Below are 14,067 nucleotides of genomic sequence, written 5' to 3' on the forward strand. Positions count from 1 at the left end.
TTGTATACATTAGGGCACTTGACCCCAATTCTTCAAATATTAATAATGGATATTTTTTTAGTTTGAGCCAACTTGTTATCCGTTGTCCCCTATATAGTATAACTAGTGGCACTACAAGACAAACTAGTACTACTTCCGGCTAATAATGAGTGATCCATTTTCAATTTGTTTTTTAATTGTATCATCAAATTAAGATCACATCACTATCAAATTAGTATCAACCGTTTACGTTTATGATAATGGTAAATAGACTGATAGTTAGATGTATTTCTCATTGTAGGAAATGGTATCATATTATTTTCTCTTTTTTATTTATTTATTTTTCTTAATATTTATGAAATAGTTAGATGTATCTCTCATTGTAGGAAAAGGGTATTATATTATTATTGTTAAAATAAAACAATGCTACTTTAATCCATGTAAGTTGCTCCCGTTATTCTTATTTTTATAAATACCTATGCTCGCACTTATTGAAATTTCAAGATCCATCCTTACAATGAACCTCCTAAAATTGTGTAAGTCGATTCACATCATATGTAAGTCGAATCATAATACCTACAACATATTGAATGAGTTCAAAACTTCAATAAATCGTTTTACAAACCTTTGAATTGGTTTAAAGAGTAAAAAATCAACTTATGAATAATATTTAATGCAAATTAAAGTGTGCCAACATGTTTCTATGATACACTTAAAATTATGTATAATAAAATATAATTTGTTGTGTTACTTTAATTAATACAATTATAATTGTTTGAGAAATAGAGAATCAACAAAATCATACTATCTAACTAAATAAACTTAATTTTAATATCTTTTAAGATACTAAATTTATTCTACATAACCTTACCATTCGAAATTTCCAAAATAATGATTGTATAAAAAATTAATAATTAACGTGTTTAACCTTTATCAGGAATAAAATTTGGTGGCTTCTAAAGTAAGAATCAATTAAAATTCTTATCGGTGAAACTTTAAATCAATAAGGCTAGTTTTAATCGAGGTCGAGATGTGTATATTAATTTGTTCTTAAATTAACTTGAATTCCTTGATTTTTTGTGAGCGACTTGACCGGGAACTTCAATTTTTTCTTGTTTATTTTAACATATAATCTTTTCTTTTTTTATGGTACACATCTTTTGTTAATGTCCATTTTATTTGGCTATATTGACTACGACAATAAGGCACTATCATCATTCCCGTAACCTTACCTACCTTCCCCACAAAAGCCTTGCGGGAGAATATGAAAGTTCCAATTATTTTGTACTATACATTCTAAACTTGATTTCATTTACATCATATATTTCACAAGTATCAAAATAGCTGGCCAAAGCTTCTAAGTTATCTTTGAAATAAACATCACATAAATAAATTTGTAAGTGAAGTTAATGTGAATTTGAAAACACTGTTTACATCTTTAATTACATGGTAAACTTTTATTAAATAATAATAAGTAGTATTTCAAAAACAACTTAGATACTAAAAAAAAATAAAAATATCAAAAGATATTATCATCCACTAATTCACCAATTAACCATCATCCTCAATTCCTCATGGCTTACACTAATCAACTGTCAAAATGTTTCCGCCACTTCAATCTCCGTAAACCCGACCCAGATGCTATTCGGGTCCTGACCCGTTCAAAATCAGTAACCCGACAAGGAATCGTGATCCCGCCTTGGTGACAAAACCCATATTCCTTCTCAGCTTCTTTCAACAACTCGTTGAACAATGGGTGGTTGAAATAAACCACCGGAACCAAAACCCGATGAAACTCACAGTCTTTCTGACCCACGTACACAGCTAAATGCCCCTTCGGAACTGGAGAACCACTTCCCAAAACCAAGTCGGATCCAACCGGTAAATAACCCGACCCTTTTAACGATGTAGAACATAGAGACCTTGCTCTATTAGTTAACTTGCGACCCCACGTTAAAAGCTTCTTCATGTGACTCTTCTTTGAGGATTTACCAAGACGTTGGTATTTGGGTCGGGTCCGAAATCTCCGGAAGATGCATCGGGTGACCCGAATGACTCGCTTGCCTAGCTTGAATCGCATATTCTTCGTTAAAAAGAAAGTTAGAGTTTTTCTGGGAAAAGTAGAGAAATGGTGCAAGGGTTTTCCTAGTGTGTGGATGGGACTATGAGAAGGGCCATGGTGCTATAGTAGATATGGGAAGAAAGTAGTGGATAAGAAAAATGTTAAGAGAGTTTTCAATTACACAGCACAAGTGATTTTATACCATCAACCAAAGATTGAAACTTGTGGATTTGAAAGTTTTTGTATGTGGGTGAAAATGATTTAGAAGAAGAGGGTTATTTATTTTATTTTTTTGAAGGAAGAAGAGGGTTATTTAAAAATGAATATATGAGAAAAAGGAGGTTTTTGTTTATAAAGTATGGTTTTATTGGAAAAAAAAAACAGGAATGAAAGAGAGAAAGATATAGGAAGGTACGGAGAAGGTACAAGAGGTAGTTGTGCAGCCGGTACGGAAATGAATTGGCGCAAGAGTTGGGACTCTATTTATAACAAAGAGAGGAAAGTAATCTATGATGATGGACAATTAAGGCCAGGTTGTGTAACAGTCAAACATCGTATTGATTAATTTACATTCTCCTAGTAGAAAATAAATAAATTCAAATGGCTCTTTGATGATAAAAAAAAAAAAAACAAAGATAAGGATGGACCAATTTGTTCTCTTATACTACAACTATCTCTATCTTTTATGAAAAAAAGTCTTTCTCTAAATATAAACACTATTTTAATTTATTAGTCATTATTATTTTTTACAAAATATATCTCTTATTAATATAATTAATTTATTTTGAAATATAAAAAATTAAGTTTAACACATTGAAATACAGAGTTATTTTGGGAATATTAACATATAAAATGAAAGTGTTGACCACTCTACTAATTTTTCTTAATAAGAGTGAAAAAGATAATGAGTTTTTATAATAAATGATGGAGGTAGTAATTCAATAGGCTTAATTCTTTCATGATCAAATAAGAAAGTGAAAATTAAGACGGGCAGAAGGTTTAAAAAAGAATGTTCTCCTTGATTAGGGTTGTTAATTTTCAATCTTTGTGATTGTTGACACTTCGCTTTTTAGTGTGCTTTCACAACTATGTATTGTGTTTCTTGTGTGTGTACCCTGACTTTTCCACTGTGTTTGTCAATCGTCTCTTGGCTTGATTGCATCCATGCAATCATTGCATCCTTGCAATCAGTTATTGGTCTTATTAATTGAGATTAGCAATACCCATATTTTCAAGAATAACTAGCTGGTTCATTAACAATCCACTTGAGGTAGAAAAGTTTGTTCTTGGTCAACCAACCCAATACGAGCAGAGGAAGGTGGAACCACTAAGAATAATCATGAACTCTTAGGCTAACACAACGTCACTAGTAGAAAAAATAGATTTCACAAAAGTCTTTCACATCTGTTGGATGAATACCCAATGTGAAATGTGATGCAGTGACAATTTTGCAATTTTAACAAAATATCTCACATCGGTTAGATAAAACGCCTAATCATGTCGGTTAAAACTTTAGTAGATGCTATAAAGGTTTTATATATATTTATAAAAAAATAATATCATATTTTACTATTTTCAAAAATGAGAAATTGCAAATTGATGTTATCTTAAATGAAACTAATCTCTTTAGTTTTAAGAAAACACACATTTTTCTATACTCACTAAAAATATATGTATAGCATTTATTTTCACAAAAGCACCCATTTTTCTCACATTCCATTCGGAAGAACATAATTATTTATTGTAAAATTATAAATCTCATATATATGATCATATTTTTATATATTAAAACAAAAATTTTAATTGTATTATAATAAATGACATAAAAAATATAAAAGAAAATTAATACAGTTTTTTTTAGTGAATATAGAAAAAATGGATGATTTTTTTAAAACTAAATGAGATTTAATATACTTACGGATTTTCCTTTCACTATGTTCGTTCTCCTACTAGAAAATACACTATGTGCTCTCCCTCTAATCATTTATCCATCCTCTCAACTTTCTTCGTCCTTGTACCGCGTTTATTCCTTCTCATCTTCGCTTGTTTTCGCGGCGCCTTCAACATCCGATGTTTGCCCCTGCTCATCATCGCTTGTTTTGTTGCATCGTTGTCGGCAACCACGCTTTGTCCTCGCACCGTCGTTTTTGCCCTCACTGCGTCGCTACTTCATCAAGTTGTCACCGAGAAGCAGTCGGCGAGTGGGACCTAACTTCTTCAGTCTCGTTGCGAGCTACTTTGTTAAGAAAGTCGTCACCGCATCGCTAGCTTAGGTGTTCACAACATCAGGTCAATCTTACGGTGACCTAAATCTGGATTTGCATTGCAATTGATTTGGCCCAACTACTTTATTCTAGGTATGATACCAAATGCAACCCTTTTTTATCTTGTTGTGTTTGCATTCCCCTTGTTCCATGTTTCTAACTGTAGTAAATATTCACTGTTCAATGAGAATTTAGGATGGGGAAAGATATTTTCAAAAATTACTCATAAATAAATGGAGGCATTTGCTTGATGTTAGTTACGATAGTTTCTAAAAACAAATTCAGTTATTAGGCTTAAATAACTGAAATATCAATGCAAGAGTTGATTATTTATCATAGAAGAATACTAGCTTCATTTTGCAGGACTAATATGCCATTTGATTTGACCCATCGCCAATTTGTTATTGGTAATATATTAAAGTTGCATATTTCAGTCGTATTTGTGAATGCTTTGTGCTACTTGCTCGACTCGAAGTGCTTAATATTTCTGGAAACCGTCTTACTAATGCATGTGGATCTTATCTTTGAACAATTTAAAAAAAAAAACTGTACAGGTTAGCCACATCACCTAAATCTCTGCCAATAGGAATATAGTTTCTATTATCTCCCATGGGATGCCGATTACGTTTACCACTCCTTCACCCTTTTCTTGTATACAAGGTTCTCATTTTAAGCTGTGAAAATGTCTATCAAATTTAAGTTTTGGTGCACTTATGATCTCTCAAATGTGGTTGTATGCCGAATCATGTTGTAGATATTTTGTGACTTCTATTTACTTGCATCTTTCTCCTGTAGCTCTTTGTAGCTTGAACATAGAGATTTGTTGTATCACATCAAGAACCATTCAAAAAATTGTTGATGCACTAGACTCTAGATTTGTACTTTCACATCTTTGGATAGGAACGATGAACCTATAGTTCTTTTCAATTCCAAGATACAACTGCTCTTTCTTGCATAATGGGTGGTTTACCTTTGACAAAACACAACAACCATGTATATGGAAATGCTATAGTTAATCTTCTATCCAAGCTTTTCTAAGTTGAATATGAGTGGTCAAAAGCTAGGGAAACCGGTTGTGCCAACTTGTAGTGACCTTGAATTTATCAAGGCTAATACTTGTATTGTATGTGTGAGTAAACTCTAGCTCGTACCACATGTTCCCTTTATTGCATCTTTGTTGTTTGTTCTAGCATGCTCACCTCCCCTGCTCGTTTGAATGGATTGAGGCATCATTCTGTAGGAAGGGGACATAAAACTAACATAATCATTGCTCAAAGGGACTAAAGAGCTTGTGAAACTTGACCTATCCTTGAGGTGAATTTGGAAGGAAATCTTATTGTGCTTGAGGTTTGTTCAATATAATTTAATTTCTATTTGCTAGTCCTAAGCTTCTAATGCATATATGCAGCGTGATTGTTAATTATATTTGTTATTATCATAAGATTGTTTCTTTTTGGAATAGAGTTGGTTATAGTAAGGATGCAATTGTTTAAGCTCAAGACCATGCTGGAGGCTTATGGGATTATGACTCAAAATAATATTAATTTTCAGGTCTCAGTGGTTAACATTCACAACCAAACAATCACTATTAGTATCTCCCTAGGTGGTTCCTCTCGGAGTTGCACTGCACTTTATGTCTGTCATAATGCCATCCATCATAGAACTCTTTGGCAATACCTTGTCTCTCTAAATGCAAACATTAGTGGTCCATGGTTCTTGATAGGAGATTTTAATGAAATGATCTCTCCTAGTGAACAAAGAGGCATATATTTCCAATCAAAAAGAGCTAAATAATTTCTTAGTGTGATGAACAATTGCAATTTAATTGACCTTCCTAATATTGGAGGGAATTTTATGTGGCATCGAAGTTGTAGAGGACAAAGGATCATGGATATGAGACTGGGCAGAGGGATGGAAAACTTACAATGGATGGTTTCTTTTCCAAATGCTTTTATTGATATTCTTCCTAGATGTAACTCGAACCATAACCTCATTCTTGTGAGGTGTGGTGGTCTTCCTCAATCTAGGGGTCGTTGCTTCTATAGGTTTGAGGAAACATGGATTGATCATATTGACTATCCTATAGTTGAAGATGGTCAGGCTACCTCTTTGACTTGTCCTATAACACTAGAGGAAATTAAAGTTGCTTTGTTCTCAATGTAATCCTTCAAGTTTCCTGAACCAGATGGATTTCAAGCAATCTTTTTTAAGCATTTCTTGGAAACTATTGAAGAGGATATTTGCCACTTGATTTTTGATTCTTTTGTGATAGGTTCTTTCAATCCTTTGATTGTTAAAACTCTTATTGATCTTATTCCTAAAGCGAATTAACCTAAACACTATAGAGAGTTTAGACCAATAAGTCTGTGCAACACTATCTATAAACTTATAACTAAAGTTTCTGTTAATAGAATTAGACCTCTCTCTTGGACAACACCATTGGCACGTATCAAAGCAGGTTGCTCCCTAATAGAGGAACTTCCGATAATGCCATTATTTAACAAGAGATAATCCACTCCATGCATAAATCCAAAAAAATCAAAGGGGATATGGCTTACAAAATTGATATTGAAAAGACTTATGACAATGTCAGAGTGGAAATTTTTGAAAAGTTTCCTTGAAGAATTTGGTTTTCTTCGATTACCATTAATGTAACACTCCAAAATTTTCATATATATATATTATATATATATGTCTTTTTAGTAACTGCTATTATTAATAAATAATTATTCTATGTGTAAATAAATTAAATTAATTTTTATCACACTCTATTCTACCCGAATAATTAAAAAATTCATTTTTATTTAATTGTTTTAACGTGACAATTACATGGGGACGATTGATGATATGATTATTTCGTAAATGGACTATTGTGCATTTTTTTTATTTGATTAGTTTCGATAATCATGAAATTGATGTGTTAGATATGTTTGTTTTATTTTGTTATGTGTGAGTGGTATTTTTGTCTTGCTTGTTTATTTTAGTTGATAAAGTATTAGTTGAATTATTTAATTAAATTAGAATTTATAAAAGTTATATTATTTGTTAGTTTTATTTGCGACCAAATAATTATTAGCTTTAGGAGCTATTATAAAGTTAGTAAACCAAATCCGTATAAGTGTTTTGAAAATATTTTTGGTTCACCCTATAAAAAAATATATAATGACTTGACTCATTCTTTTCCTCTCCTTTATAACAAGATTTTATGACAATTCGTGATATTTTCTTGGCATAATGTGCATTAACTCATTTTTAACATCTTTAAATTATTTTTTAAAGGAAGATTATAAATTTAATTATGAGTTTTTTTTTTGTGCAATTAATAGAGGACAACAAAAATACTATTCTCCTTTTTGTATCTCATGCATTCCTCTCTTTTAAACTAAAACTATAATTTTATTTTAATTGTCTACAAAAATAATTCTATAAAAAATTTGGTTTCGTAACTATTAGATAAACAAAATTAAAAGGGTGATGTGACAATCTCTAATTTATGTATTTAATTAAAATTAGTCTGTGACACCCTTCAATATATGGTGAACTCTATTAGTTAATCATAATTAACTCATACACATAAATACACATGATTTCAATGGGCTTTGTAACAATCTAATAAAATTAAATAAATAGTAATTATTGGTCGCATAATGTTGGAATTAAGTGCACTTCAATTTTAGATAAGAAATCAATGGTAATAGTGCAACGTAAATAACTTATATGTTCATATATTTCCATTAGGTCTCTTGTTGTCACACTTATTTGTCATTCGTACACTCCCAAAATAATTTTCTAAGTCGTAAATTCCAATATCTATCGATGTTGAATTCATTACTGCCTTATGAGCTATTTCTCGTGCGAATTTAGAGGTGTTAAGAAAGAAAGCGCCTAAGGTAAGGGTTTTTCCCCATACAGAGTTAGACTAGATATTAAATTAATAGTTTGTAAGATATTGATATATGTCTTGATGTTTAAAAGAAAAATGTTGATTTTTGTTTGCCTTAAAGAATTTAACTATAATATTTTGTTTTTATGAGTAATATGTTTAGTGATAAACTTAATTATAAACTTTCGATTTTTATTATTATAACATGAGTAATATGTTTGATGTCATATATTTGATGTAAAGTTGTTATTTTTGTGTTGTTTATGTGTACTTAATTATAAAGTTATGATTTTTATTATCATCTCATGAGTAATATTTTTAGCATGTTTTTAATTTAAAGTTTTGATTTTTGTGCTATTTCATTTCAAAGTTTTGATTTTTAAGAAATCTATATGAGTCTTGGGGGAATTGGTGAAAAATTTTAATTTTTAATTATGATAACATGATTAAGTTGATTTTTGTGATATGTTTAATGGTAAACTTTGATTTGTATGTCTAAATGACTAATAATAGGAGAAAATTTATAGTAGAAGAAATAAAGTTTATATTTGTAAATGTTATTCGTTATTTGAGTTTTGATGTCTATCAATAGCATGTCGTTAATCCAATTTTATTGTTTATAAAATAAAAGTTATGACTCTAAGAAATTTATTCACGTGTTTGTGTGTTATATATTTGGAATAACAAAATTACTAACTCTTGATTGTAAGCGTCCATGAGAATAAAATTTTGATGTCATATGTGATTAAAATTTTATCTTGAATATTTTATATTTGTGGTTGCGTAAGTGACAGGTAATTTGTGTTTTAAATAGTATTATCATTGTGGTTGCCTAATTGGCTGATGATTTGTGTTTTTAATATTTTATCTATGTGGTTGTCTAAATGGTTTGGTTGGTGATGTGTGTTTTAAATATTGTTATCTTTGTAGTTGCCTAAGTGGTTGGTGAATTGTGTTTTAAATACTGTTATCTTTGTGTTTGCCTAAGTGGCTGGTGATTTGTGTTCTAAATATTGTTATCTTTGTGGTTGCCTAAGTGGCTAGTGATCTGGGTTTTAAATTTTGTTATCTTTGTGGTTGTCTCAGTGGCTGGTGATTTGTGTGATAATCTAAGTGGATGGTGACATATACATTTGAGCATCATTATCATTTCATAACATATCATATGCATCTTTGTGGACGCTTGTGTGGCTGGTTTAATTTTTCCTATTGGTATGAGTGACTTCTGTGTGGACGCCTGTGTAGCTGGTTATATCCGGATCATATTATTTAGGAGCATGCATAACTTGCATACATTTTGTTGTTGTTTTTATTTTGATTTAATCATTTGTTCTATGGTGAGTTGTTATTTGATTTATTTAGATACATTTAATGACTTTTGATACATCTTTGAGAACTATTAAAAAATCATTTTTTTTAATCTTTTATTACGAAAAGATTTTATATTCATATTTTATGGTTGTTAATTTATTATTCGGTTTAATTTTTGATGTGGGATGAACTGGCCCGTTACACCAACATTTAGGTACTAATAATTTCAAAGACTTGCATGAATGAAGTTTGATTGGTGCACGTCCGTGGGAAATGAGACTTTTACTTAAAAATAATGTTTTGTATTACTAAAATTTTTGTGGTACATTGTAAAGTTATTTACTATTCATCATTAACTTTTAATAGAAAGCAGAAGTGAGATTTCATTTGCTAGTAAATAATTGAATGTCATTAAATTCAGTCAACATTGCTTCTTTTGAATTTCACTTAAAGGGAATTTATTTTATTATGGAGCATAAATGCATATCGATCTAACAACTGAAATATTAATTTTACAAATAAATGAATAAATAATATTTTAGAAAATTACATTATGTTCTTTTTGTTTCTAAAAAAAAAAATTTAAGTAATCTTTGGATAAAAAATTTGGGGTTTTACATTGTGGTATCAGAGCACTAATTCTTGGACCTTGTGGGGTGGATGTGTCGTGTATGTTGTTGCATGTATTGTGACATTGCTTGTGTTATTTTTTGATTTTCTAATTTTTGAATTTATTAATTACTTCAAATTTTAATTATATGTCATTAATTGTGTAGCGTTCTTGAATTTGAATTTTACTAATTATTTAAATTTCTATTATGTGTCATTAATTGTGTAAACTCCCCGAATTTGAATTTTACTAATTACTTAAATTCCTATTATTGCTATTAATTATGTTAACTATTTGGTTTTTTAATAATTGAATTTTATTAATTACTTAAATTTCTATTATGTGTCATTAATTATGTTAATTGTTTGTTTTCTAATTATTAAATTTTATTTAAATTTCTATTATGTGTCATTTATTGTGTAACCTCCTTGAATTTGAATTTTTACTGATTACTTAAATTCCTATTATGTGCCATTAATTATTTTAATGTTTTTTTCTTCTAATTATTGAATTTTATTACTTAAATTCTTATGTGTCATTAATTGTGTAACCTCCATGAATTTTTGTCATTAAATATGTGCCTTAAACATTTAGTTTAATGGTGTTATTTTATTATTTATTTAGTTATTTTCAAATCTCACATCTCGATGGTTACTTGATTGTTTTGTTAATATTATCTTTTTATATTATTTATAAATCTTCTATTTAATTTGACTGATTTTACTATCTTTTTATGATTTTTTATTTGTTTATTGTATGATTATTTTGTTTTAAAAATCATAGACTCTTTACTTCTTGCTCACGTTAAATGTTTTGTGATCTAACTATTACTCTGCTTAATTAGTCTTGTTAATAATAATAATGAATATTACAAAATAATTTCATCTTCTATTTGATATAAATGAGTATTATTATGTTATAAAATACAGTGCTACATGTTATTGTTGTTATCATTGTCTCTTTTACATTATTTTTATGAAACTATAAATTTTAGTTAGCTTGAATTACAAAAGTTTTAAAAATAATATCATTTAATTCGATATGATTATTAGTATAGTAATAAATTTTCTTTTTAATTTACTTAGTTAAGATATTTTTTGATATTTCAAAGGTATTTAATAAACTAATTTCATTTTGATTCTATTTCTTAAATTAATTTTCTTAAGAAAATTTAATGTAGTTACGTTTTCTTTTTGAATTTATATACATATACAATATTTTCCTTATTTTATGAATGTTGTTTACACAATGTAAGATGAAGAGTTAAGATAGTATGTTGTTGTAATTATTGTATTATTATTATTATTATTATTATTATTATTATTATTATTATTATTATTATTATTATTTAACATTTAGATTTTTATTTTATGTTAAAAGTTACATAAAAAAAAGGGACTAACAATGATTTTCCCTTGTCAACAATCATTGAATATTTTTATTACTATAAAATGAATTTTGTCTAGTTACCTAAATTAAAATGTTTTTGCAGTATTTATTATTATAATCTAAATGCCGTAAATTTTAATTGTAAAATTATGTTTGTTTTTATTTTATTTTTATTTTATCATGTTATTAATGTTAAAAGATTGGTTGGATTAAAAAGAGTTAACAGGGTTGAAATGAAATGAATGAAAGACATGACTATGTCTTCGTGCTCTACAAATGTACTGTACTAAAAGTCTTTTAATATTCTTGATTTAAAGAAAAGCTAGTATGATTATTATTAAATGAGTAGGAGAGGTTAATCGCCTTAGTGACTTAATTTCGAAGAAGGCGATAACAATAATTTGTTTTTTACTATCCTCAAGAATTTATTTTACCTATTAAAAAGTCTATCAAGATTTATTTTATTTTGCATTGTCCTTATGAAGATAAGTTAGAATATCTGTGTGCTATTAATAATGATAAATGTATCAAATTTATGGAATTTAATAAAATTAAATAGGTGAATTTTATGAATATGTTAGTTTTATTTGAATTTTAATCATTTTTAATTTCATTAATAAATTTTAAGTGTTATATTATCATTATTATTGTTATTATTATTGTTTATTATTATTATTATTATTATTATTATTATTATTATTATTATTATTATTATTTTTATTATTATTATTATTATGCAATATTATCAATGAATTTTGCATATTAGTATTGCATTGTCAAATTCTATTCTATAATAAATAAATAAACACAATTAAATCAATTTCTATATAGAAATGATTTTTTTTAATGAAAGGATCTACGATATCCCTCTAGTTCTATTTTTAAAATTTTAAAATATTGCTATCAACATATAATTCTAAATTTGCTGTATTTTAATAAATGACATTCTCAATTTTGTCTATTTTATTTTTCTTTATATGCTCATTGATTTGTTTTAAGTAGTTCACGTGTTTAGCAAGTAAGTTTTATACAATTCAAGTTTTTATATTTTAGTCGAATTGTTGTTATTCAAGAAATTTTTTGTTACACTAATGGGGATTCGAAATAATTTTACCTGATTTTTTTGAAGAGATGTGTCAATACGTGTGTGCAGCTTGTCAATTTGTTTTTCCTCTTAGTTTCGAGGACGAAACTATTTTTAAGGAGGAAAGTATTGTAACACCCCAAAATTTTCATATATATTATATATGTGTCTTTTTAGAAATTGCTATTATTAAATAAATAATTATTCTATGTGTAAATAAATTAAATTAAATTTTATCACACTCTATTCTACCTGAATAATTATAACCTTCATTTTTATTTAATTGTTTTGACGTGACAATTATATGGGGACAATTTATGATATGATTAATTTCTAAATGGACTATTGTGCATTTTTTTATTAGATTAGTTTCGATAATCATGAAATGGATGTGTTAGATATGTTTGTTTTATTTTGTTATGTGTGAGTGATATTCTTGTCTTGCTTGATTTATTTTAGTTGATAAAATATTAGTTGAATTATTTAATTAAATTAGAATTTATAAAAGTTATATTGTTTGTTAGTTTTATTTGCAACCAAATAAGTATTAGCTTTAGGAGCTATTATAGAGTTAGTGAAACTCAATCCGTATAAGTGTTTTGAAAATATTTTTGGTCCACCCTATAAATAAAAAATAATGACTTGACTCATTTTTTTACTCTCCTTCATGACAAGATTTTATGACAATTCATGGTATTTTCTTGGCATAATGTGCATTAACACATTTTTAACATCTTTAATTTAATTTTTAAAGGAAGATAATAAATTTAATTATGAGTTCTTTTTTTCAATTAAGAGAGGACAAAAAAAAGACTACTCTCCTTTTTGTATCTCATGCATTCCTCTCTTTTAAACTAAAACTATAATTTTATTTTAATTGTCTAGAAAAAAAAATTCTATAAAAATTTTGGTTTGGTAACTATTAGATAAACAAAATTCAAAGGGTGATGTGGCAATCTCTAATTTATGTATTTAATTAAAATAAGTGTGTAACACCCTTCAATATATGGTGAACTCTATTAGTTATTCCTAATTAACTCATATACATAAATACAAATGATTTCAATTGGCTTTGTAACAACCTAATAAAATTAAAGAAATAGTAATTATTGGTAGCATAATGTTGGAATTAAGTGCACTTCAATTTTAGACAAGAAATCAATGGTAATAGTGCAACGTAAATAACTTATATGTTCATACATTTCCATTAGGTCTCTTGTTGTCACAGTTATATGTCATCCCTACACTCCCAAAATAATTTTCTAAGTCGTAAATTCCAATATCTATCGGTGTTGAATTCATTACTGCCTCATGAGCTATTTCTTGTGCGAATTTAGAGGTGTTAAGAAAGAAATCGCTTAAGGTAAGGACTTTTCCCCATGCAGAGTGAAGCTAGATATTAAATTAATAGTTTGTAAGATATTGATATTTGTCTTAATATCTTAAAAGAAAAATTTTGATTTTTGTTTGCCTTAAAGAATTTAA

At 28.0% G+C, this 14,067-nt stretch overlaps 1 protein-coding gene and 1 long non-coding RNA gene across 4 annotated transcripts; one reads left to right on the top strand and one right to left on the bottom strand.

Annotated features, from left to right (window-relative positions):
• Positions 1-1,346: 1,346 nt before the first annotated feature.
• LOC101506835 (auxin-responsive protein SAUR36-like) lies at positions 1,347-2,512 on the bottom strand. The gene has a single exon (XM_004514791.4). It carries the CDS (start codon positions 2,057-2,059, stop codon positions 1,568-1,570), a length of 492 nt encoding a protein of 163 aa, XP_004514848.1. The 5' UTR covers positions 2,060-2,512; the 3' UTR covers positions 1,347-1,567.
• A 1,448-nt stretch (positions 2,513-3,960) lies between these two features.
• On the top strand, positions 3,961-6,587 carry LOC101507172 (uncharacterized). 3 transcript variants are annotated; one of them, XR_012163365.1, is made up of 3 exons: positions 3,961-4,398; positions 4,740-5,652; positions 5,768-6,587. It is a non-coding gene; the product is annotated as an uncharacterized lncRNA (long non-coding RNA). The 3 variants fall into 3 exon arrangements; XR_012163364.1 differs by having other exon boundaries at positions 5,857-6,587; XR_012163363.1 differs by having other exon boundaries at positions 4,740-6,587.
• Positions 6,588-14,067: the final 7,480 nt, after the last annotated feature.

Source organism: Cicer arietinum, chromosome 6, assembly GCF_000331145.2.
Source record: "Cicer arietinum cultivar CDC Frontier isolate Library 1 chromosome 6, Cicar.CDCFrontier_v2.0, whole genome shotgun sequence".
NCBI classification, from domain to species: domain Eukaryota; kingdom Viridiplantae; phylum Streptophyta; class Magnoliopsida; order Fabales; family Fabaceae; genus Cicer; species Cicer arietinum.

Excerpts from the sequence above, each read along its gene's own strand:
- LOC101506835 (XM_004514791.4), bottom strand. The coding sequence starts at position 2,059 with ATGCGATTCAAGCTAGGCAAGCGAGTCATTCGGGTCACCCGATGCATC.